Below are 26,387 nucleotides of genomic sequence, written 5' to 3' on the forward strand. Positions count from 1 at the left end.
GTAGCGGACCCGCCTCCTCAGTCCCGCCCCTTTAGTCCCAGACATTGGTGTTTCCTGATTTCCCAGCAGCGTTTCCGACCAATTGGAGCAAACCTCCTGAGATCGCTCCTCTCAACCTGCTTCTCAGGGCAGGGGCGCCATGTAGTGCTTAGAATCTAATTGATACTGAGCTTTCCGTGAAGTGTAAATCCTCCTAAACATTACAAGACCAAATGAGACACCACAAATTGCGTTTTCTTGATTTCCATGACAGTAGTGTCCCTCGCTTCCTTTCTCTGAAAACAAAAACTACAAACGTGGTCATTTTCTCAGTCGGATTTCTTCAGGAAAATGACCTAGCTTAGGCTTTGGCCTGCTAGGCTATAAAATCAGAGAAAAGCCAAATGGCAGAATTTCCTCAATAGTGCAAATTAAAAAACAACAAAAAGATTTTGCGAGGAATCTGGATGGTCACAGCCAGGTTTGGTCCTGTGATTACGAAATAAATCCCATATCGACCGTTTAATGCATTTTATTAATGTCAAAAATATATGCAATGACAACTTATTACCAATCAATGAATCCATTGATGACATTGCATTAGGGGTTAATTCTGAGGCAGTCAGATCCTGAGATAAAATTACACTTTCAAAATTTTGGCTTTCAAAGTTATAGAAATAATTTTATTTTTGAAAATCAAGATTGCATTTTTACAATAAAAACATGAGCTCTATTTGACAGATATAAAGATACCTATCTTTATAGTTACAACAGGCTATCTAAAATTAACAGTTTGTGCCCCAGGGGAAGGATTCTGGTATACAAGGCCTATAAAGGAGAATGGCTTTCCACCTTCCTATAGTTTAATCTTATTCACCTGAGGATTTCCACTTTTAAGTACAAATTTGTCATTTAACCATTTTTTCAGCTCCATTACAAACTCCTTCCAATACCTACATAAGGCACAATATAAATACTAAGATAATGCTAACATTTATACAGTGTGCATGTTTGTATTTCCACCCAAGTGTAATGTGGGGAATAAACAAAAATATACTCCTCAGAAGAGAAACTATATAAAACAGTCCTTGCAAACCTAAGATCAATAATATTTATATTGTATTATGAAAAAAATCATGACTTCAGAGTTGAATTTACTGTAGCTGTTGATCTAACTCCAGATTTTTTTAAATAATTGAACCACAATAGGGTTTTATCATAAAAAAAAAAATAGCCCAGAACAGTTCATTCTTGAGTTCCAAGAACACTCAGACAAGGAGAGTAAAGGATCTTGGATCTTATCCACTTTAATAAGCTATTACAAAGCTACTATTAGCTTGTTTGTTTAAGTCAATATTGGAAATAGGGGAGGGGATAAGTATGAGGTAATAAGGGGAGGATGACCAAAGTTCATAACATACATGTACGCATGTCATGATAGCCATTGTTTTAAAAAATTATATACTAATCAAAAGGAAAAGAAACACATCTGCATTAATAGATAATCACATCTTTATTAGATCCTAGACACTGCTAGAAACACCCAAGGGAAGAGAACTACAACTGAGAAAATGTCTCCATAAGATCAGGAAGTAGGCAAGCCTGAAAGGCATTTTCTTAATGAGTGACTGATGGGAAGGGCCCGCCCACTGTGCAGTGCCACCCCTGGACCAGTGCCCTTGGCTTCTGTAAGTAAATGAGCACACCATGGCAAGCAAGCCAGTAGGCAGGCAGCAAGTAGGCAGCAATCACTTTGTATCCACCTCAACTGAAGATTCCTGCTGTGACTTCCTTCCCTGAGGAACAGTGATATTGCAGTGAGCAAAATAAACCCTTTCCTTCCCAAGTTGCTTTTGGTCAGTTTTCATCACAGCAATAGTAATCTTACCTACGATAGATTCTCAACACATTTATTTAATGTTTGAGCACCTCACAACTTCACATTTAGTGGCATAAAAACATTTACTTAGAAACATTATTAAGTGTTCATGCTTTTATTTTAATGTTTTGGTCATACTTTAAAATTAAACCCATGCTAGCTAGGCAAACCATTCTGCCTATATCCCCAGCACTGTGCGTTTTGATAAGTTTTAAACAGGCTGATTTATAAACGATTTCTAAGCAGAGAATCCGGTACACAGTGGGTAGTAGAGTATATCTGAAGGTGGTTAAAATAGAACTTGAAAACTGGGTCTCTTTCAAAGACTACAAAATTTCCCGACTTACAGATAATATAAATTCAAGTTATTCACCATTAAGTGTGTGTTTAATGCTTTACACTGCATTATCCGAAGCATAACAAACATGTAATAGTAACTATGTTTATCAACAGAGTCTAGTTCTTACCATTTTCTTATGACTGAATGCTAAAGGAAAGTCACGGGAAAAACTTACCATTATACACCCCTGTACAAACACAGAATGTGCAAGTTCCAAAAGCTTCCAATATCATTAGGGGGAAACATTAATGCAGACAACAGAGACCATGCTAGTTCAGTCTTTTTACTTAACCAAACATAAAACTGTTCCTTCGTGATTTTGAAACTAAGTATGTTAATAAAAGAACTATACTACAAAACAGAATAGTAACAATTACAAGCATGATACAGTAATACTGCAGTTTCTCTCATAAGCCTCAAGTGTATATAGATTGATCTAAAGACCATGGAACAAAAGCTTCGAACCAGAAGACAGTTTGAAATCTAATGTTTCACTTGAAGTATCCTATTAATGTTTAGACCATCTCATCACCAAGGAAGGCCATGTTCTACGTACAAAGTAAAGGCAATAAAATCACTTGTACCCAGCTGGTCGAATGCTCCATAATCCCACCCAATGCTCTATGAAGGCTGTGCTCACTTTAATTACTATCCTAGGGGAAAAAAAAAAAAGATAATTCAAACTACAAGCTGAAAAATAGCATTTTGGAGTTGTATGAATTTAACAGGCTTTAAAACTCTGTAGGAATTAAACAGCTTAAAACGTAAAGACCCAACTTATCACCACACTTGGAATAAAGGCTGTCTATTGAGTTTGAGGCTAAAACTATTCATGATGGATCACTCAGTTACTTTTGAAACATCTAGCAAAATGTAACACAAGAAATGCCTTCCTGCTAAATGCTCAAGATAAAGAGAAACTTTATTAGTTCTGTTAAGTACAACTTGGGAGGTTCTGAGGTAACCACGAAAACGGCACTATGATGACAACTGAGTTTTCTTTTGGCATTAAGAAGGGCATTACCAATACCAGCTCGATCCTGTTGTTTAAGGGACCTGAATCCCTTTTAAGTCTTGTGTTTCTGGGGAGTAACAATCCATGACCAACAGCTAACGCATACTATGTGTTAATGTGTGAAGACATTACCATCAAGTGGGACATGTACTTACTTATTTTTTTACTGAGCAGGACCTCCTGTAGGCCAGGATGGTTTTAAACTTGCGCTATCACTCCTGATCCTTTTGCCTCAGTCTCTTGGGACTTGGATTACAGGAGTGTGCCATCATGCCTTGAAAAGAATCTGTACATATCTTGATTTTATTACATGGTTTCTTGTTACTCTTTGTGGGAAGCCATGGCAAGGCCTTACTCTTGGCAAACACTCACCCTTGGCTCTCCTATCTACTATTCTTCTTTCTGCTTACCTTCCATGATTCACTTGTCAGTTCTCAGAACTTCAAACAAGGCCTCATAGCAACCCACCTTAGTAACCCTTCCTCCTGATCTCTAGATTTAGACAACATCCTGCTAGATAGATGTTTTTAGAACCCCTGGTAAGGGAAAGGCTTTGTGAGAATAACTTAGACCCTGCAGCTGCAGCTAGCATCCTCCACCTGCAAAGCCCTCTTTCCTTTCCTACCCCTCCCTATATCCTGTTTTCAGAGTATATAACCTGTGTGAACAATAAAAATTTTGCCACCTTGATCAGACTTCTTGACTTGCTGTGCCTCCTTATTTTCTTACGAATCTCAGTCCTCTCCACAGGGTCTAAGGGTCCCACTTGATTGTCCAGTTGGCCTGGACAACTCTTGATATCATTCATATACTCAAAAAATAAATGTTGCTGGACACATTGATATATGTCATAAACCCAGCACCTAAGTGGCTAAGGCAGGAAGATTGCAAATTTAGAACAGTTGGGCTCTATAGAAAGACCCAGTCATAAGACAACAAAAATTGAAAAATAAATAGTTTATAAAGAATATACAAAATACATTAGTTATCTCTATGTGGAAAAATTAGAGTATTTTTAATATGTAGTTTTAAATTATAAATCATTCATTGATTATACAATGTATCTTTTGAAAGCAAAAGAAGGTAACTATAGAATGCTACGGTGAGATCTTACCAATCATACAACAATATTAATAACAGCTGTTATGTAGTGAAACCATATGGCTGTCCACAGAGATTCTTCAGACACCTAGATGGTTTCAAACATGAGACATGCTGACTACACAAGGATATAAACAATATGTACTTTCTAAGGTATTTTCAGTCACACCTGAAAACTCCTCAGCCATGATTCAAAGCTCAAGGACACATACATAGGTCCTAGAGTTATTGGTAAAGCTTTGTTTTTTATACATTATTTCCAACTAGTCATTATTTAATTGTTGTATTGGTGACCTAATTAAAAAACATTAAAAATATCTCTGATTGATGAGATGACTTAGCCAACTTTTCTATTTAATGCTTAAAATAAAGAAATTTGACAGCTTGTTCTACATAGCCAGGTTCCCAGTCAGGACTATGTAGAGAGGGAAAAAAAAAACAAAAACAAAAAAAAAAAACCACAAACAGTAAAGCAGAACAAACAAAAGACAACTGAACAAAACTAGAAAAAGTGTCATCCTAAAAAGGTAATTCTAATTTATAAAAATCGAGAAAACAGTTTTTCATGTCATGCTAATATAGCTGAGCACCTGTACAGCTGAACGGTTTGTACAACCATTCTAAAAATATATGAAGTTATCAAGAAAGCGCAGTAATAGAAAATATTCATATTAAAGTTATGAAGGCAGCACAGGAATAGAAAGCTATCACCAAACATAACGAGAAGGCCTTAACCAAACCTTCAGTGGTTTAGAAACCAAACCATCCCTTTATGAGAAAGTCATAAATTTTGTTGTGCCAAGAGGCTGGCCAGAATGTTCAAAAGTGATTATTAATAAAAATAGGTATCAATAGCAGCCTTAAAAGAAGCATTTTCATTAGAAGAAACATTTAGTGTCCGAGGTAGTGAGACCTTTCTTCCTTTATTAGTCTTATAGTGTCTCTTATGGCAAAATCCATATTTTCTTGGAACTCTTCATATGTGTTGGTAACTGGTAGAGTTAAACAGTTTTTACATTTGTTTGCAACAGGAAAATCCACATGTAGACATTCAACTGAAGGAGAGGGTTTAAATCCAGTAGGTGGGACAGAACTACAACCAGTTGCAAAAATAAGAATGTCTTCCATTGTTGTTGCAGATTTACCATCTGAAAAGTTGGCAATTGAAGAGAAAAGATAATTAAATCCATGAAACATGCATTGTTAGCAAAGACTAACTAGACTTGAGATTACTGAAGTAACAGATTCTGACATTCATCTAGGACAAACTAAGACACAAGATGTGCTAAGCAGCACATTCAATACGCAAATCAATGCAGAACTCAAAGAAAATCAATGTCTACCCATTTATTGTTAACTTCTTTTATATGATTGCTAATATGACAGCTTAATCAATGCAGAAAAATAAATGCAGGTAAAAAGCAAAAATTTATATGAAATTAAGTTGAAAGTAAAAATTTTTTCTTTTATAAAATGAAATAATATAGGTAATATTTATTAACAAATACTAATGGTATCATGAGTAAAGCTGATATAGAATAATTCAGTTTGACTTTAAACTGAAACAGATGAAACAAACTAGCCAAGACTGCTCCTTGCTGTTATGACCACGCATATTTAAAGTTTTATTTTTTTAATAAAAAAAGTGTTTCCATCTTAAACTATGTATCTGTTTGTATTTATGATATAAGTGTGCTGAGTAACCTTTCTCATCACTTTTATCTTATGCTTGTTTCCTCTGTAAATACAAGTAACAGATTTAAGTCTTCCTAGGGCAAGAACAAAAATCATAAAAAACATAATAAAAAAAAAACTTCACATACCCTCTATAGCCTCTAAGTAACTGTTCCAAAACCTCAAAGTTTGCACATCCGGTAACGTGTGAATTGTGAACAGATCACTGACGTTTTTTGCAGAGAGAGTCTCAGGTTTATGACAGAGGATTTTATAAAATGCTTCTGGGTAAGTTTGAATTTTCTCTAAAACACCAAGTGTTTTCAGACCCTGTTTAAAACTTGAAGAGAGAAATAATAAGGCAACATACATACATGTGTGTTTTATGCAAATTTACCTGGAATTTTTTAAAAAGATGTATTTATTTATTATATACACAGTGTTGGGCCTGAATATTGCTTGAACATCAAAAGAGAGCACCGAATCTCATTATAGACGGTGATGAGCCACCATGTGGTTGGTTGCTGGGAATTGAAACTGAGGACCTCTGAAAGAGCAGTCCGTGCTCTTTACCTCTGGCCTTTCTCTCCAGCTCTTACCTGGCATTTTATAAATAGCTGATTAAAACAAACAAAAAAACAAAAGAGCCCAACAAAAACTACTACGTGCCTTTAGATATGAGATAAAATACTAGGATATATTTTCAAATCAACAAGCAAAAAGATTGATAATTATGGAAACAATCACTTGCCTTTCTAGATTTAAAATTGTATTTTATTGAAAGTAGTAAGTACTATGTCACATGATTGGGCAAACGTCCTACACATGGGTTGCTAAATGAAATCCTAGGGATACGTCCCTGTAAGTAGGGAGGTCTGTACACGGAAAATTGGCAGTGCTCTTGGCTGCCTACCCAACTATATGTTAAAACCTTACAGATGCATGCATGCACACACCATGAACCTTGAGTGGAAGAAACAGGAAAATCTCAGTCTCCAGCCCAACACTACTCTACTCACTGCTGATGAGCTTCCACAGTGCCAAAGGTATTATGCAGATGCCCAGGTAGAAAAGCTATCACCAGTCTCAGCTACAACTAGATTATGCCTGCCACAAAAAGCTAACAGGCCAGATGTGTTCACTGGGACCATAGTGGAAAGCCTATTCTGGATGCTTTGCAGAAGGGAGAAATGAGGCCAGATCAAACCTCCATGTCATAGTTCCTAGAAAAAAATCTACTCTTTGCTAACCAGTCATTTTGTCAAACTGTCTTCTGAATTTGTTTAAAGCATAGATCTGGGTTGTTCTCAACCTTGGTCAGAGCAATGAACAGTAAAGACTCGCACCTAGATGAAGTACTAAGAATAAGTGCTCAGCCCTAAATGGGACACCTTTATTAATCTCCCTACACCTCAGTTCCCATGCCAAGGGGAAAAGGGACAAAAAGAATGTAAAAGCTGGAAAATGGTAGAGAGTGTTGTAAATCTGTCTCAGGATATAACATAGTTGCTGTATTTAAGAACTCACAAAAAAAGGTTTCAAAATTCCAGCATGGATGGGGGAGAGTGGCTTACAATGTCCGACTAGCTGGGGAACTACTGTCAGTTGTTGACAGATAGGACGAGATAGTCAATTTTCTTTGGGATTTTAGCCATCACTGGGTTGCACATGCTCCAGCAGATGTTGCCACACCCATGTGCATACTGACAGGGGTAAATGGACCAAGGGAAATTAGAGAGAAAGATGGCAGGTGGGAATAAAGCATGAAATTGTGAAGAAAAAAATCAAATTGATATATTAAAATAATGGATTCTTGAAAAACTAAAATACAAAAGAAAAGGAACAAAAGGAACCAGGTGTAATGGCACATGCCTTTATTGAAAGCACTCCAAAGGGAGAGGAAGGCAGATCTCTGAGTTCAAGGCCAGCATGGTCTACAGAGTGAATTTCAGGACAGCCAGAACTAAGAGAAACCCTGCCTCAAAAAAATAAAACAAAAATGTAAAAAGGAGAAAAATGTCTAATCATTGTTATGGCGTGGTCTAAAGACTATACTGTCATGCGAAAGAAAGAAAGAAAGAAAGAAAGAAAGAAAGAAAGAAAGAAAGAAAGAAAGAAAGAAAGAAAGAAAGAAAGGGAGGGAGGGAGGGATGGCTGACACACCATGATGTTTAATGAAATAAATACATATTTATTTGCTATTATTTAAAATTTAAAAATATAAAGGAAAATGACGAGGGGCTGGGAAGTTGGCTCAATGGTTAAGAGGCTTTGTTATGTCATCATCAGGAATGGAGTTCAGATCCTAGAACCCATGCAACAAGCCAAGCAAACTGCACGTGCCTACAACTCCAGTCCAGGAAGATAAAGAAAGACACGAGGAGGCCCAGTAGACAAGTTTAGGGAGAGACCCTGCCTCAAAGGAGTAGGTAGAGACTGACAGAGAACCCTGACCACCTCTTCTGGCCTACAGTCACCCACACAGATATGTACACATGCAAACACATAACTGGGGAAAAAACCACCAAAATGATAAAAATGGTTGTTTAACAAGTGGACAGAAAACAGATGTAATGAGGCTAGAAACACACTTCACTTTCTACTTTTTAAACAGGAACATTAAGAATTTTATAACCACATAGATATCTATGTCCAGGTATACAATAATCAATAAAAAGTTAAAAACTAAAACTTGAAAGGAAATACTAAGCGTACAGTACAGCTACCCAGAGACTACTCATATTAGGGCTGTGAATCTCTGTACAAAAGAAAACAACTCCATTTTGATAGCACGTTACTGGTTCTGAGACTGCTGTTTATGAAATGCTGAATGAATCAAGCAAGTAATCATTGTGTACTCTTAATTCTCCAGTATCCATTTTAAAGAAAGGTTTCTTTTTATTTGTATGGCTAGCTTTGCCTGAATGCATGTCTGTGCACTATGTGAATACAGTGCCCAGAGGCCAGAAGAGGACACTACACGGTTTTTAGAGGCCATGCAGTACTGAGAACAAAACCTAGATCCTTGGCAAGAACAGCCAGTGCTCTTGACTACTGAGCCATCTATCTAGCCCAGTGGGTGGAGACTCCCTCAGAGGTCATATATCTTGATATTACAATTTACAACAGTAGCAAAATTACAGTTAAGCTGTCAGCTGAACAGAGATGAGGAACTAACAAACAATCTGATTTAAGTTTTTTCACCAAGAAAGAGTTCTTTGAGTAGTGATAACACCTAAACATTCAAAACAATAATATACAGATTAAGTATATGTACATATACCTCTGTGTGTGTGTGTGTGTGTGTGTGTGTGTGTGTGTGTTCTGGGTTGTAGAGAAAACAGACATCCACGAGACCCATAAATGAAGAAAGAACTTGACAGTTGGAAGACTATGTTTCCTATGATTTAGTGTATAGTAAAAAATAAAGAAAGAATCTAAGTCATAAATAAAATATTGACCATCTTTTTATGGTTTTGAAAATAAAGAGTTCTATCTCATAAGTAATAAAACCACAAGAAAATTCAAAAAAAAAAAAAAAAAAAAAAGAGAAAAGAAAATAGAAGTAGCAGCAAAGTAAGTTAAGGTTGTGAGTCAGCACAACATGAAGAACTGTGTTCAAGATTCAGAGCATCAGGAGGTTGAGAACTGCCTTAGCCCATAATTCAACATTATCCTTAAGTATTAGGATTGACTTGGGATTACTGACCAGATATGACAGCATGTATCTGTCATTTTAGCACTTAGGAAGTAGAGAAGGCATAACATAGCTCAAAGTCATCCTTAGCTATATAAAGACTTAGAAGACAGCCTGGGTCTTTAAAAAAAAAAAAAAAAAATGTAGCTAACACCAACTATATTTGGTTCCTATTTACCCAGCAGATGACAGGTATTCATTATTGATTACATGAATGAGTAGAGACAGCAGTTCAAATGGTTACAAAAGTGAGTTTTTATTAGGAAAAAAATTAATAATTGAAGTGCTGATAGTATATCCCTGAGGAAGCCTTTCATGTAATTCTGGACAGAATTAGAACAGCGCTCATTCAGGAGAGGTTAAAATTTAAAGTATTATTTTAAATAGCATTAAAATTCTCTGAAATTGGGGTTGGAGAGATGGCTCAGAGGTTAAGAGCACCAACTGCTCTTCTAGAGGTCCTGAGTTCAATTCCCAGCAACCACATGGTGGCTCACAACCATCTGTAATGGGATCTGATGCCCTCTTCTGGTGTATCTGAAGACAGGAATGGTGGTATTCATATACATTAAATAAATAAATAAATCTTTAAAAAAAAAATCTCTGAAGTTAAACATTTATATTTATTACCAAATAAACATAAGTTATTTAATAGAATCTTTAACATAGAAATAAGCAACTTACCTTTCAAAAGGTGCTTTGACTCTCTTAATTACATGGTAGAAAAGGATGTCTTTTACCAACATGTATTTATCACTTAATGTTGTCATAAGTCTTAAACATCCACTAAACTCTAGGTACTTATAGTATTCGTTCATTACTGACTTTAAAATGTTTAAATCAGCTGCAGCATCTATCTGTAACAGGAAAAGTATGCTCACATTACCCATTTATTCTCAGATAATGCATTCTATATTCAATTTTATAAAAATTTTTTTTAAAAAGTTTTTTTCCATGTGTGGGGTATGTGCTTGTGAGTGCAGGCACCTGTGGATGATCTGGAGCGAGAAGTGGGCGGGAGGTGCCTGCCATGCATGCATGCTGGGATCTCATTTGGATCTTCTGCCAAAAGCAGTTCTCTCTCTCTCTCTTTTTGTGAGACAGAGTATTAACTCCGCAGTCCCTTGGCTGGCCTAGAATTCTCTATGCTGGCCAGGCTGACCATGAATTATAGGATCCATCTGTTTCTGCCGGCTAAGCCCTGGGATTAAAGGCATGCAGCACCACTCCAGGTCACTCGCTGTATGCTCTCTTAACTACTGAACCAGATCTCCAGTCCTATAGCCAATTCTTTAGTAAAACAGGGTAGAATAAAATTATGCCAAGAAATATGTAAGAGATGTCCATTTTCCATCCTAGAAACCACATGATGAAAAAAGAAAACCGATTCTCTAGCTGTTTTTTATGTTCCTTTTTGATTGTTGTTGTCTTTAAAACAGGTCTCACTATACAGCCCAGGCTAGCCTTGAAGACTTAAATTGGTGACATTTATACAGGCGTGTTCAACCATGACCAACTGTATTAGTTTCTGATCTGGGTTCTGAACTCTGGGTATGTACAACAGATCTATCACTTATACTAAAATACAACTAGAATGTAATTTATATTTTAATGAACAGGTTTATTTCTTACCTTGATTATAATCTGTGCCACATCAAGGTCTGAAATATCATCCAAAGTTGGTAGAGTATTTTCTGGTCCATAAGCAAGGCAGTTAAACAAAGTTTCAGAAAAGAAACCAGGGGAAGGACCACCATGAACTAAAGAAATGGCAAGCATTTTGCCAGCTTCATAGTAAAGATTCTCTTTCATAGCTGTAAATACAGATAAAAATAAAATATATAAGACAATTTAAAATGAGGACATCTACAGCGAGAAAGTAATTTAAAATTTTGAACATTTGTAAAATAACCGTAAGAAGCTACTATCCTGTATATAGACCTTCCCTAGAAATCTATTTAAAAACATCCCACGTGGATAGAAATTACCTAATGTAGAACGAAATGTAAATCTCTGGCAAAAGAAACTATCTATGAGTGGGCACTGGAGTTATACTGGCAGAGGACATGGGTTCTGTTCCCAGCCCACACTCATCTGTAACTCCAATTTCAGGGGATCTGCTGCCCTTTTCTGACCTCTGCAGGCACCAGGCACTTAAGTGGTACGTAAACATACACACAAACAAAACACCCACTCACTTGAAATAATTTTTTAAAATGTGATTATAATTAATTGTATCATAGTGAGTGTATATTTCCTGCCTTACTTTTGTCGGTTATTGAGTAAATATATACATAGTTATATTCCAATTTTTCCCATGTACTGTATTATAAAATTTTCTAAATTTATTCAAAATAGGTTTACAGTCACAGCTATTATTAGGTACATTAGTTGAGAATGTACTACAGTACAAAGCATCCTTTCCTACTGGCTATTCAGGTTCTGTGACATATTTAACTGTGAGACATGATGTTGCAATCACTATCGGCTTACATATTCTGACTCAAACAAACACGACTGGAGCAGATCTGTTCATACTATGCTATCAGTGAATCAAAGCATAGGAACATTTTTAAGGTTGTCAGTATATATCTTACAAAAAGGGAGATTTACTCAACACTATATGCTACCATATAACACTCATAGCTTTAAATAATTAAAAGTTATTAAAAATGTTTTAGTAGTAATTATAATGGGTAAGAAAGTTATGTAAATGTTATTTTATAATTACACTAGTTCTTCAAAACAATAAGTAACATTTAATATATTATATCATTATATCTTCATTAATAATCTTATGCAGCTAGATTTTCCAGCTGGAAAAAAAAAAAAAAAAAACTTTATATCCAGGGAGGGTAATTCACCACGAAAGTGAGAGCCACTAGATAGATATACACAGTCTTAAATTCAGGTTTTATAGGTTACATTTCTGTGCTTTCCACTCACTATGCCAAAACATCCTTAAATAGCAACTAATTATTTGGGAAGGCATTAGAGAGGGGGTAGAACTAAGTCGTTTATAAATAGAAAAAAAATTATGGTTCAGGCAATGATAAAGGAAGAAATTAAAATGTAATAAACCTTCTTATTCTTTTTCAATTTCCTTGCAAGAAAAACCTCCTAAGAAGAAACACCAAGTTACCCATTGTAACTTGTAACCGAGTTACCAAGTTTTCAAGTGTTTACTCAACCAAAATAGATCTTTACCTAAAGATAGAAAAGCACATATGAAACTGTTACAAGAAAATCCTGTTTAGCAAGTTCATGTAAAAGTGTCAACTCCAGAGCAGTAGCCCCACACTTGCCTCTCATTCCTGAGACTTAGTGCATTTATTTTTAAAAAGTTAGGCATAAATCATAAAACAAATTTAACATAAAGTCCATATTGCAAAAAAACACTAAGTATTTAATTATAATGAACATGCCTTCAATCCCACTTGTGAAGCGGAGGTAGGCTGATCTCTTAAGTTCAAGGCCAGCCTGGTCTACAGAGCAAGTTCCAGGTCAGCCAGGGCTACAGAGAAACCCTGTCTCAAAAGTCTAAGAATGAACACGAAGGGCCCAAATAACTATCCCTTTTACCTGGTATGTGAGTCGAATGAAATTCAAGAAAATACAAAATTGAAATACACATATTTAATTATGAAGTCACTAATCACACTGCTATAGTACAGATGTAAGAATTGTGTTTTAATTATGAGCCTGCATAACTAAGCCGTCTGTGTATAAGAGTTCAGGTGTCCAAGGAGGGCACAGCTGTTGGATGCCCTGAAGCTGGAGTTGCGAGCCGATTAATGTGGGTACTGCACATTGAAGTTGGGTCGTTTCAAGCACAGCAAGCATTCCTAACCACTAAGTCATTTCTCCAAACCCAGATATACTTCAGTCTTTACTTTTAAAAGTATCAAATTCTCATTTACTGACAAATATTAACTATTTATTCCAGATATACCTAAAGAATATTCAAACCAAGTACCTTGGTTTTAGCTACACATGCTACCTTCCATGTGTATAATAATAAAAATAATTACCTTGAGAATTTAGAGATAAGTTCTTTGCCAAGGACCCTTCAAACACTGATGAATTCTCAAGATGGAGCATTAAGTGACTCAGAAATTCTTGCTTTGATCCCGGATGCTGGCTTCCAACCTCATCATTGGCATTAACATACACTACTTCAATGGAGGATGAAGGGTTAAACTTCTGGCTCTGGAACTGCTCTAAGGCACTCCTCCACACATTGGCTTTGTTGATGTATAATGTCTTAGCTTTCTTTTTAATTTGGAATCCTAACTCTATCAATATTGTTGAAATGTCTCTCCTAAATTTGCTGCCTTGCCTATAAAATACAGATTTGAATAAAGAACATTAAAGGAGTTTATGTGAAACAGCAGTTACAGAACATTAAAAGATGTAGGTTTGTTTGTTTTGTTCAGTTTTTAATTTTAAAAAGATCTTCTCTAATACTGGAACCATAAACAAAAACATTTATCTGACTATCTACTTTTAAATTCCCCCATTATAACTATCTACTAACTTATGATCATTTGCAGAAATGTTAAGATTATTTGAATGTCTAATGTGAACTCAGATTTAAGGGTATAAAGTTTGAATTCTTGCTTCCTTGTCAATAACTAAAACAAGTATCTATAATGAAGTTTTAACAGATAATACAGCTAATATTATCAACAGAAGTCACATTTCCTTCAATATCTTTTAGTCTAGACCATCTAGATCAACAATTCTTAAAAGTATAGTCCTAGAGCAAGAGGATCATCTATGAAGTCGTTATAAATACGCATCCTTGAGCCCGAAGGTCCGTGTGCACAATCAGAACCTCTGAGAACTAACATCCATGAGTCACATGAGTTAGCCTTTTCCTGCATCAACTTTCCCATCTGCAGGTACAAGTAATGGACTCAATGTGCATGGGTCACCTTTCTGTAACACTGTCCTGCCCCAAACCCTGCAGACACATTTTATCCTAACAGTTGTGTTCTTGCTCCTTAAGAATGTCAAAGCTGCCGCTTTTCAAGCATGACTGGACATTAACGCAGAAACCAGTCACGTTTCTCTAGTGCAACATCTTTGGAAACCTAAATATCAAAATTATTTTCAAGCTACATGAATATAAGACAAGGAATCATTTTAATGTAAAAGTACTTATAAGAAGTTTTTCAGTTGAATTAGTAATTCACTTTTTTGGCAAGTATCTAATATTCTACTTTTCTACAAACAGAATTATTAAATACTTTCAAAAAATTCCCTTCATGCACAGTTACATTTTTCTACAGTGCAAAGTAAGACTCCAACTTTTTTTTAGCTATGCAAAGTTAAAAATCATAACTATAAAAACATACCTGATAAAACATAAAATTCAATTCTAGTTTTATTTAAATGTTTATGCACGATTACGAGAATTACTCAGTTTAGAACTTTGTGGAAGTAGAAATAAGCACAATGACATTTACAAATAAACCTTGAGTCTTTAAAGGAAGAGCTGACATTTTAAGGCTCCTGACATTGACTATATATAAAGCAAGCAACGGTTATAGCATTAAAAAAAAAAAAAAAAAAAATCAACCTTTGTGTTAAACGGGACTCTTTTCTAGAAGGATATGCTGTGCTTGATAACTCAATTACTTGCTTTAGTCTGGAATCAAGTAATGTTGTAAAGATATTTTTCTATAATGTTTGTATCTTCAAAATTATTTTATATTATAACTCAGTATAGAAGAAAAATATACCAACTGGTTAATGCAGCCTGATATTTTGCTCTCCCCCCTCCCTCCCTTCACTCCCCTTCTCTTCCTTTATGACACAGATCCTCATGTCTCAGGCGGGTCTCCAATTCCAACTATAGCTCTGTGACCACTCACAGCTATTTTACTTCCCCCTGCCTTTTCCTAACTTCATGCATCCCATGTTGGGTCCTACAGTTTGAAAAAAAATCATTCTTCTCAACAATTGCATGATCAGCCAATAGCCTATGTATGAGTGGCATTTGAAGTCATAACTTTTTTCAAAGTGATTTTTATGTTTCCCTAAAATTCAAAATACATACCTCAGTAGTTCTTTATGCGGGGCTACAGTTGACTGTCTGGGGAGCTTAGGCGATGACTCTTCCAGCAAGCAGTCAGTCAGTGTCACGTTGGTAGAGTTGGCTAATGGGTGTTTGGGGGCCTTTTGGAAATCTACATATTTAAATCTCGAGGTTAGCTCAACAGAAACATCAGCAAAACATTTTCAACAACATGTACTTGAACAAAACCAACTTTATTCAACATTACAATTATTACCTGAAGTGTAGGTAATTCTTCTACAGTCCAAACAATCCCAATTTTGTTCCCAAGACTGCAGCGAGGAGCAGGCTAAGTGGGTTCCGCTGGAACCACAGCTCTGACATCGCTTCACTTCCCATTTGCTGAGGACACAGACAAAAGTACATGTGTGGTCTGTTAGTGCTGGATCACTAGCTCTGCCATAAACCGCAACCAGCTACCAAAGGAAGGAAAACACTAGACCTCCAATACTTCATCTCCGCCTATGAAGTACTGACTATCTTAGGAAAGGTCTGAACTGTAGTCCAGGTTGGCTTAGAATCACTATGCAGCCCAGGCTGGCCATTCTCTCAAGTGCTGTGATTACAGACATGCCTCACCACACATGACTCTAAAGTATTTTCTCTCATTTTAAGTTTTGTAATCTCTTCCTCCAGACCTCCTTAACTTAAAAACCTAAACTAATACCAACATACACAAATATACAAAGAATGTAGCTACTTGAAAGGTTTATGATAAGCAGAAATATATTTCCCTTTACATTTGAGACAGTATGTTTCCAGAGAGACTACTGTGTGTGATATGGAAGTATTAAGTATTAGCAGTATCTGATCTGTAGTATCCAGGTACACAGTATATATCCTGAACCAAACAAAGAAACTTTTCTCCAACATTTCAGGTGCTGTGCAATGCAGCACGATCTAGAGGTTGTTCCTGGCATATATTCATATTCTCGCTCCTCTTTGTCTCTCATTGCCCTGTGATATGATAATCCATATACATTCCTGTACAAGTGCATATATTAGGGTTTCTATTGCTGTGATAAAACACCACGACCAAAAGTAACTTTGGGAAGAAAGTATTTATGGGCCCATCACTGTGAGAATGCAGGTCAGGAACTCAGGGCAGGAACCTAAGAGCAGGAGCTGATGCTAAGGCCATGGAGGGTGCTGCTTACTGGCTTGCTCCCCATATTTTGCTTAGCCTGCCTTGCCTTCTTTTGGAACCCAGGACCACCAGTCCAAGGGCAGCCCCACCCACATGGACTGGCCCCTCCCAGATTAATCACTAATTAAGAAAATGCCTACAGCTAGATCTTATGGAAGCACTGTTTCAATTGAGTTTCTCTCCTCCCAGATGTCTAGCTTGTGTCAAGTTGTCGTAAAACTATTCAACACACATAAAGGTACTGGGCAGGAAGCTTTTTTCACATTGTGTGGGAATGAGTACACAATCATTTGCACTGAAACAAATATATTCCCTGAAAATGTGAAAATATTGTGAGAGTTAGGTGCTAGATAATCTCCCAATACCTGTATGTATGGGCATCTTCTCCTGAGTGTGAATGGATAGGGCATAGGTGCCTGACTCTCTTCTACAAAGGAGTTCTGCCCACTCACAAAGAGGAAGAAGACAGTGAAAAGTGTTTATCACATACTAGGCCCCCTTTAAGATTCTCACAATTTTAAAAGTGGAAAGAAGCACCGCTGTGTATATTCTGTGACTAGGAGGACACCTACTCACAGGGAGCTAGTCTTTCTAAGCTTATATATTGCCACATGCCTTAAAGTAAGGATCTCCACCCAGTTTACCTTGACTTTAGACCCATACTCCAGCTGCTACATACATTACCACTAGAACGAAAGGCAAGCATCTAGGTAACAGATGTTTGTGTTCCAAGACAAAAGGTTAAACCATGATAGTAACATCAAATAGTAGGGGACCTGTGATGTACAGGATGCTTCAGAAGCTGGACAGTGCTCAGATTCTTCACACCTACTACTTGATTCATGAGAATCATTTTTTTATGAAAAAACAAGACTCGTACATTCTAAGCCTCTTATGGTAAGGAAGATTACGTGAACAGGAACAATAACATTTTTAGAAGGCGACAGGCCACAGACAAGAGAGAGAACCACGAGGACACAGTGAAGAGACAGTCATCTGCATCATCTCCAGGCAACACTCTAGTCACAAGTACCTAGTTCTGGGACGTTAGCCTATGAACAAACTTCAGTGTTTTGTTACAGGAGCTCTGGGTGTAATTTACACTTACAATAGCCAGGCAGTGGTGGCACACGCCTTAATCCCAGCACTTGGGAGGCAGAGGCAGGCAAATTTCTGAGTTCGAGGCCAGCCTGGTCTACAGAGTGAGTCCAGGACAGCCCGGGCTACACAGAGAAACCCTGTCTCAAAAAATCAAAACAAACAAACAAACAAACAAACAAACAAAGTTTACACTTACAACACCCCCTCAACTTGGCTCATGACAATTTATAAAACAATCTTCTATACTGATTACAGAAATTTCTCTGTAACATACACACTTAATAAACATGCTTAGTCTTAAGTTAAAACCTCAAGCATCCTCTAATTTACTAGAAAACTGACATTCTTAGCTAAGTCTCAGGAAGAAACAACTAAACAAAATACAACTTGCAGAAATACCTATTAGGTTCATTGTAGTCTCGGCCATTTTTGCAGTGACATCTCCGAACATCACAGCGGTCATGGCTCTGCAACAGCTCTTGATATGCATTCTCTTCTAATTCCCAGGATGCATCTCTATAATGAAATAAGATATGATGTGTGCTTTGGCTTAACAGAATTGATAATTTAGAAGCAAGGATTAAAGTTATACCATTTTTTTAGGCTGATCTTTTCAGCACAGAAATCCATTACGTTAATTTATCTAACATTCAATTTCACAGTGAACTTTCAAATACTACATGAGAAACTGAACAAACTTTCTAAAATCTACATTTTTCTAGTATTCCAATTTTTTGTTGTTATATTCTAGGCTGGCTTCAAATTCAAGTTTTTCTCCAGCTTCTTAAGTGCTGGGAATAAGTCATGTTTGTTTGGTGCTTCTTTCTTTCACTCTCTCTGGCCCAAGACTATGTAGCCTGGGTAAGCCTGGAACTCGGTTCCTGGCCAATGCTGGCCTATAAACCAAGGACTAGGATCCAACTTTAGCTTTCAAGGTTACTATCACTTCTCAGGATTTCTCACCTTGTGGCATTACAAAAATTCTCCTTTTCCGTTTTAAACCCATTTAGCCTGGCTTAGAACACTTGAAGATGCTATACAAATCACCCAGAACTGGACTTGACTGAGACACATCAGCTAAGGAGATACTGACATCATAGTGCCTGTTCTTCAAAAGCTGGCATCTGGGAGAAGGCACTTGACCCATTATGACATGGCTACTTAGCCACAATCACTAATCAGACATAAATGATTACTGTTAATATTAGTAAATACTACATTTAAATGCTTTTTGGTCAAAAAGCCAAATGTTACTCACTTTTCAGGAATGTGAATTCCCATTCTCAACATCTCTTTCTGAAAGATGTCGGTATTATTGCATAGTGTACATCTAAAGAAGAACACTCCTGCATTTATTGCTTGAACCTACAGCAAAAATGGGAAAATCTAGTTAGCAATGCATCTCTCATCAGGCTGTGAATTAAATAACTAAACATGTTCTTTGCTTTCTTGTATCACGGGAGTATTTCCTGTGCAATGGCTCTGAGACCTATAAACAGAGCCATCCTAAACAAAGACAACTCTTTCTTCAGTTTAAAAAACATCTGATGAATACATGATTCTTGCCTTTCCAGCAGTCACCAATTTACTTTCTCAAACTTTAATACCATTCTAGTTTGCTGTCGGTAGCTATGAGAAAACACTCGTGAACGTCAACATCAGGAGAAAAGGGCTTATTTTTTATTTTTGTCTTACAGCTCAGCTCCTAGGTCACACCATCACTGAGGGAAGAAATTCAGGGCAGGAGCCTGGAGCCTGGAGCAGCTGCCTCCTGCTCAGAATCTGTTATCTATCCTGTACAACTATAGTAAAGTGTTATTCATATGTGTGTGCAGTGTATGTATGTCTTCTTGGGTGTGCATGTTGAGGTCAGAGGTTGAAGTCAGGCTTTTCATCTGTTCATCTAGACTGATTTGGGCAATGAGTTTCAAAAATGCCTCTCTGAACCCTTCCACTACCATCCCATGAAGGCCCAGGGTGGAGTTACTGCCTAGTACTACTGTGCTAACTAACATGCCTAGCTTTAAAAGTGCCATGTTTTGTTTTTTTAAAAAAAGGATACACATGAAGATTTAAAACATTAAATCTTTGCTATTTGGCCTGGTTTTGACTGACAGCACTTTCTATACAATATGCACACTGGGTAAGAACTCGACCACTGAACTACATCTCTGGCCCCAATGTTGTTATGATACTGTTTTCTTTGTTTGAGCAGAGTAAACACAGATTTATTAAGAAGTGAGAAGAGAACTCCCAAGAGTATTATAGGCTCCAAGAGAGGAATACTGGAATTTTATGATATTTTGTTTCATGACACCAGATTAAAATTCAAATTGACAAGCAATAGATTTTATATTATGGAGACAAAGATTAAAAGGGCTATCTTACCTGTAAACAGTCTCTATGAAACCAAGCATTCTTACAGCAGGGACTTTGTAATATGTTATATGTGGGAATAGGCTCGACAAACTCCAAACAGATAGTACATGGCAAAGAGCCACTGTATTTATTAGATGTAATTGCTTGAACTGGTCGATGTTTCCAGCAAAATGACCTAAAAATAGAAAAATTTTAAGACTATATAAGGAAGAAAAAACACAACTCAGTTAACATCCTCTTCTATTTCACAAATGTGGGCCCTATAGTCTAACAGCCGATAATCAAGGAAATGCTTTGAAACAAACTGTGGTGGTAACACTTCCTCGTAGGCTACTCTCACTATTTTGTTAGGAATAGAGTACACAGCACTGCACTAGTTACTAATACAGCCTGTATCTCCTTGTACCCAGCGGGTACACACTACCGAATTCGGTATCACCTAGGGTACAAGAACTTAACCCATCCATCAGGTGGCACGTCCTATGCAAGTAACAAACTGCTCCTAATCTACTTCTTTCCTTTGTATTTCTAAGGCTTTGGTTTTTTTTCCCATTTTGCCTAACCATTATATTAATAGAAATACGAAGACTCAACAAATACTCATGGTACCAAACGCCAAAATTCACAAATCTTCATGTTTGAAGCTGTACTCATGGGGTATGTCATAGTAAATTTGATTTTTTATTAACTCAACAAAGTTTATAGAGCAATTTAATTTCTGAACTGTGTGATATAAAATGTTTCAGAAAAATATAAATCAAAAGTTCATCCTAGGGCTGAGAGTTGAATGTGAGTAATAATCTTGGGGTCCATCTCAGACCTTGTAACTCAAGTTTTACTATATAGAACGAACTCCAAAAGGAAATGATATGTAATACAATATAATATTATATACAAGTACACATTCATTCACCCACACTCCTTATGTATATTGCATATGTAACATGTATAAATTCAGTACAACTTTAAAATGTAATTTTACTTGGAAACTATATCTTTGGGCCATTTCTCATCATTCTTTAACATTTATATTTAATTTTTTTAGTTAAAATTTCTTTAAATGTATACAAGGCATATTGAAAGGAAATATATCTGTACATCAACTGTATGCCAGGTGCCCACAAAGGCCAGAACAGGGTGCTGGATCCCTTGGGACACAAGTTTCAGAGAGTTTCGAGATGCCAGGGGGGTGCTGGAAGCCAAGCCTGGGTCCCCTCGAAGAACAGTCAGTGTTCTTAACGGCTAAATCATTATTCCAGCTCCTTGTGTTTAATATGTAATGAGCAGTTAAATAACTCACGCAAAATTGTCAGTGAACTGGAAAATACATTCTTTCTGAAGTCCACAAGGCAAGTGATAACTTCGTTTACACTGGGGTACAACACATCCAATTGAAGCACCAGTTTTCTTGCAAACAGTACACTTCTAGAAGAGATGAAAACAGGAGTATAATATAAAAACTTTCAGTACTATAGCTTGATAAAATAATGAGTGTTCCTGGCAAAAAAGACTGACAATTAATTATTGCTATAGTATACTCTATTCTAACCCAAATGACAAAGTTTTAAGATCTGCACTGGGTAAGTTTTTCCTTTTTTGTCAGTCTAGAGTGTCAGAGAAAAGGAGCCTCAGTTTACAAAAATGCCTCCATCAAATTGGCCTGTAGGCAAGTCTGTGGGAGCATTTTACCATCAGTGATGAATGTGTGGGATTTCCGCCTACTGTGGCTGGGCTGCTGGTCCTGGGCTGTACAGGAAAGCAGGCTGAGCAAGCCAAAGCTGCACTCCTCCAGTCTCTATTTCTTTTTTTTTTTTTTTTTTTTAATTTTTAAGGATATATTTATTCATTTTATGTATATAAGTACAGTGTATCTGCCTTTAGACACACTAGAAGAGGGAATTGTATACATTACAGATGGTTGTGAGGCACCATGTGTTTGCTGGGAATTGAACTCAGGACCTCTGGAAGAGCAGTCAGTGCTCTTAATCGCTGAGCCATCTCTCCAGCCATCCAGTCTCTATTTCATTTCCTGTCCCTGGGTTTCTTTCTTGAGAACCTTCCCTCAACAAAAGGCTGCATCATGGAAATTAAAGATAAAATACACCAAGACTTGATCAGAGATGGCTCAGCGGTTAAGAGTACTGCATGCTCTTTCAGAGGTCCTGAGCTTAATTCCCAGCAACCAACAACCATCAATCATGGGATCTGATGCCCTCTTCTGGTGTGGGAGCACTTCTCTCAGGTGAAAATATCCCCATAGGTTCACAACATACTTAGAAGATTTGGATATATTAAGAAAACTGACAGCTATAAAAACTTGTAAGGGAGACTCCCCTTAATTCCAAGTTTGCTATTAGTAAGAGGTTAAGGAATCTTGATCCTGCATCCTGAATAAGTCCTTTGGCTTATTGGAACCACTCACAGAAATGTTCCTCTAGAGCCCCAGATCCTCAGATTTCACCACTGGTTCTCTTTATGCTAACCACTCACCCAATGTTTTTACATATGACATCTTAAAAAGTGACCATCTCCAGCAAATAAATGCTTCTGCTATATTTGTTCTGTGTTAAGTTTTCATGAGTGACACTGCTTTATTTTCCCATCAACCTTAGTTTTCACAACCGGCACACACTGAGAATGGACTATAGTGACAGGGGAGAGAAACATAGTACTTTGTAGAGAGAATACGTTGTGTGTGGTATGGAAGCATCATCTGTCAATAAAGAAGCCTATGCCTAGGCAGGAAATAGAGGTGGGAAGAGAGAAAGGATTCTGGGATAGAGCCAGGTAGGAGATCTGCCCAAAAAATGAGACAGACACATGGTACCTGAGCACAGGTAACCAGACACATGGCAGAATGCACGTTAAAATAAATGGATTATCTTAAGTTATGATTCTAGTAAGAGAAGAGGCTAGCAATAAGACCAAAGTAGTTGTAAATATATTTTGAGTCTGAGTCTTCTTTCTGCAAGCATGGGGCAGGGAGGAAGAGCCGGGCTGTGTTAGAGATTACAGGGCATCACAAACTATGTCAATTGTAACCTAGCCTTCTGTTACCCAGTCTTCCCTCCAGCTCAAGACTTTGGAACTGAAGTCAAAGACTTTCTCTATACCAATTTAATACCTGTCACTAATCTAAGTGACTTCAGTGTTTTTGTGACAACCTTTGAGTTCCTGAACTACAATATTTTAGCACTCTTCGCCCTGGAATGAACAAAATGGTAAATTATATCTAAAGCTGTTTACTATGAAAATCAGTATCTACTATCACATTTCCTGAAAAGAACTTCTAGTATTTTCAAGTTTTTCAGTCTTCAACTCTCATTATTTCTACTCAGACCAAATATAGACTATTTTTTTTTTGCAGATATTGGCACAAAAATGGATAGAAATGGAAACTATTGCACTAAACAAAACAAACTCAAAATAGATATTATATCAAGTTTAGCAAATCCTAAAATTGAGAGAGGGGGAGAAAGAGAGAGAGGAACTGGGCTGGCTAGTTTTGTCAGCTTGACCTAGGCTAGAGAGGGAACCTTAATTGAGAAAATTCCTCCAGAAGATCCAGCTGTGGTCAAACCTGAGGGAAATTTTCTTAATTAGTGACTGACTGGAAAGGCCCACTGTAGGTGGAGCCACCCTTGGGCTGATGATGCTGAATTCTATTTTTTTTTTTTTTTTTTTTTAAAGCAGGCTTGGGCAAGCCCTAGGAGCAAGTCAGTAAGCCCCTGCATTCTTAGCCCCTTCCCCCATGGTCCCTGTTTGAGTTCCTGTCCTGACTTCCTTTAAAGAACAGTGATGTGGAAGTGTAAGCCAAACAAATCCTTTTCTCCCCAAGTTGTTTCTGGTCATGTTTCATCACAGAATAGTAACCTAAGACAGGAACCATAAGAAACTAGATTGTTCCAGAGAAGATCAAACTCCTAGTAAGGAACAGAAGTGTTCAATCTTACCCTTTCCCAGGCCCAGAGGCTATCACAGAACAAGGGGATAGAAGAAGAAGGAGGGAGGGGGAACGGTGCCTTTGGACCAGGGCACTGTTCTTGCCCAAACCCTCATAGCAGTTGTGATTACCAGCACCAAAGCCCACAAGACTGGCACTGACACCCTGTCTTGGGAAGAGTTCATAGGTCTCCCTGCTGCCTCTGAGCTGGTTAGGCCGATGACAGCAGCTAGGGAGGCTGGGGTAAAGAGGCACCATACCTTTCTGAGTATCTACAGGAAGTTAATGGTTACTAGGGGAGGGAGGGACAGGTTCTTCCATGGTATTGCCACTGTAAGGAGCCCATGATCCTGAAAACAGACGTTCACCCAGGATGCTTGACGTGCTCTTAATAAAAGTCAGGTCATCACAATGTAAGGAAGAACATGAGTGTGAAAGGACCAGGTGAAAGGGACGCACAGGAGTACGAGGCAACTGAGGCAAATACAATACAAACAGACTCCGTCCGTCGGTCGTCCATCTCTAGATGTATGTATATATCAAAGGTAGGTAACTCGTTAGCATGTGTAAGTAACACCTGCCAGTAATAATTTTTAATGAGAATAAATGAAAGCGGAGAAAGGGTAGGGAAGAAAGAGACTAATAAGAGCAATGCTTGTAGGCCAGCTTCAAAAACTAAAACTAAATTAAACCCGAAAGCGAGTGAGATAATGAACAGGAATTCCCTCCTGATAAATTCTTTTTCAGTGTAGGTAAAACTCTTCTTTTGTAAAAATATAAAAATGTTTATTAAAACTCATCACATTTGGTAAAATTATCCATTAGAATACGAAGTCATGAATTTCTAATCCAGAGACCCACAAGAAACGTCCCAAGGCAGCGCCAGCAGCACCTGTGGTGCTCAGCGTAATGAAGGAACAAGAACTTACCAGTTTGGAAGCTCTACTGACTTCCTTCCTGATGTCTTCTATGAGGAAGCCATAAACTCCTTCTTCTTCTTTACCTCTCTGCCAAATTCCACTTGACATTAACTATGAATATATTCTCAGTTAGAAAATACACTCCAAGAAAACAGGTTGGAATTAACGAATGTATACATTACTATCTTCACGACCAATTAAGAGGCAACTCACAACACCTGACTTACCAAACAGTAGTAGTGGACACTGAAATTCCATTTTTCACACGTTTTCTTTTCTCCATATTTATTGGGACAGTCATCGTTTTTTCGGCAGAAAACACAAGCTAATAGCAAAAAAGTAAATTGAAAAGTAAAAAATCATGTATAGAATTAGTGCTTCTCTGAAGTGTACACGCGTGTGCACAAGTGTACCCGTTGGAACAGTGGCCATGGTACACATGTGGGTCAAAAGCCACCTCAGGAGTTTCAGAACTCCCTTTTCCTAGCTGACTCATGAGCTTCGCAGGAGTGTCCAGTCTAAAACCGGCTTAGAAGCTGGGGAGAATGGATCTATACAGGAGTAAGGGTTTTATAAAGCTCACACATGTATTGAAGTGCACAGGTGTCTTGTGTGCACCCACAGACAAGCTCATAAAAATACAAAAAAAAAAAAAAAGAGAAAAAAAAAAAAAAAAAAAAAAGGCTGCTGGAGGATCTTGAGGTACATTCATTAAATAGCCAATACATTAAAAAGACCTGGAATCAATAAAAGACCCTGAAGGCACAGGGTACTGCAGTTCAAGTAATCATCTCTGTAACGGACTACTTTTTAATTTTTATAGCAGACTATTAAAAATTCATCAAAACTCTTCTAGTCCATTATATTTACTGTTAAAATTACCTCTTACTACAGCAAATACTGGTTCCTATTAAGCACATTAATGTAAGTAAAGACTGGAGGGAAATTAAGCAAGTTAACAATACACCCAGCAACTGTACAATGGTATTACATACATCTTCAACATTTCCCAACGCCTGGCGTTGCTGATATCATCAGGAGGCATAACAAGACAATAGGTATATGGGGTACAGGAGTTGGGAGGAGCAAATCAACAGACACAATAAAAGCAACTGTCATCAGGCAGTGGT

At 37.3% G+C, this 26,387-nt stretch overlaps 1 protein-coding gene across 1 annotated transcript in view; it reads right to left on the reverse strand.

The window, feature by feature from the left end:
* Nucleotides 1–4,155: 4,155 nt before the first annotated feature.
* The window catches only part of G2e3 (G2/M-phase specific E3 ubiquitin protein ligase), a 28,640-nt gene continuing 6,408 nt past the window's right edge, over nt 4,156–26,387 (reverse strand). Inside the window, exons 3-15 of the mRNA XM_034514642.2 lie at nt 25,485–25,582; nt 25,267–25,368; nt 21,695–21,819; nt 20,404–20,569; nt 19,274–19,380; nt 18,415–18,531; nt 15,985–16,109; nt 15,750–15,879; nt 13,717–14,024; nt 11,318–11,499; nt 10,370–10,542; nt 6,138–6,328; nt 4,156–5,462 (exon numbers count right to left, since the gene is read on the reverse strand). Of these exons, the coding sequence (XP_034370533.1) occupies nt 5,206–5,462; nt 6,138–6,328; nt 10,370–10,542; nt 11,318–11,499; nt 13,717–14,024; nt 15,750–15,879; nt 15,985–16,109; nt 18,415–18,531; nt 19,274–19,380; nt 20,404–20,569; nt 21,695–21,819; nt 25,267–25,368; nt 25,485–25,582 (2,081 nt within the window). The 3' untranslated portion in view covers nt 4,156–5,205. The remainder of the gene's footprint in view (nt 5,463–6,137; nt 6,329–10,369; nt 10,543–11,317; nt 11,500–13,716; nt 14,025–15,749; nt 15,880–15,984; nt 16,110–18,414; nt 18,532–19,273; nt 19,381–20,403; nt 20,570–21,694; nt 21,820–25,266; nt 25,369–25,484; nt 25,583–26,387) is intronic.

The sequence above is a fragment of the Arvicanthis niloticus genome, chromosome 11, assembly GCF_011762505.2.
Source record: "Arvicanthis niloticus isolate mArvNil1 chromosome 11, mArvNil1.pat.X, whole genome shotgun sequence".
Taxonomy (NCBI): domain Eukaryota; kingdom Metazoa; phylum Chordata; class Mammalia; order Rodentia; family Muridae; genus Arvicanthis; species Arvicanthis niloticus.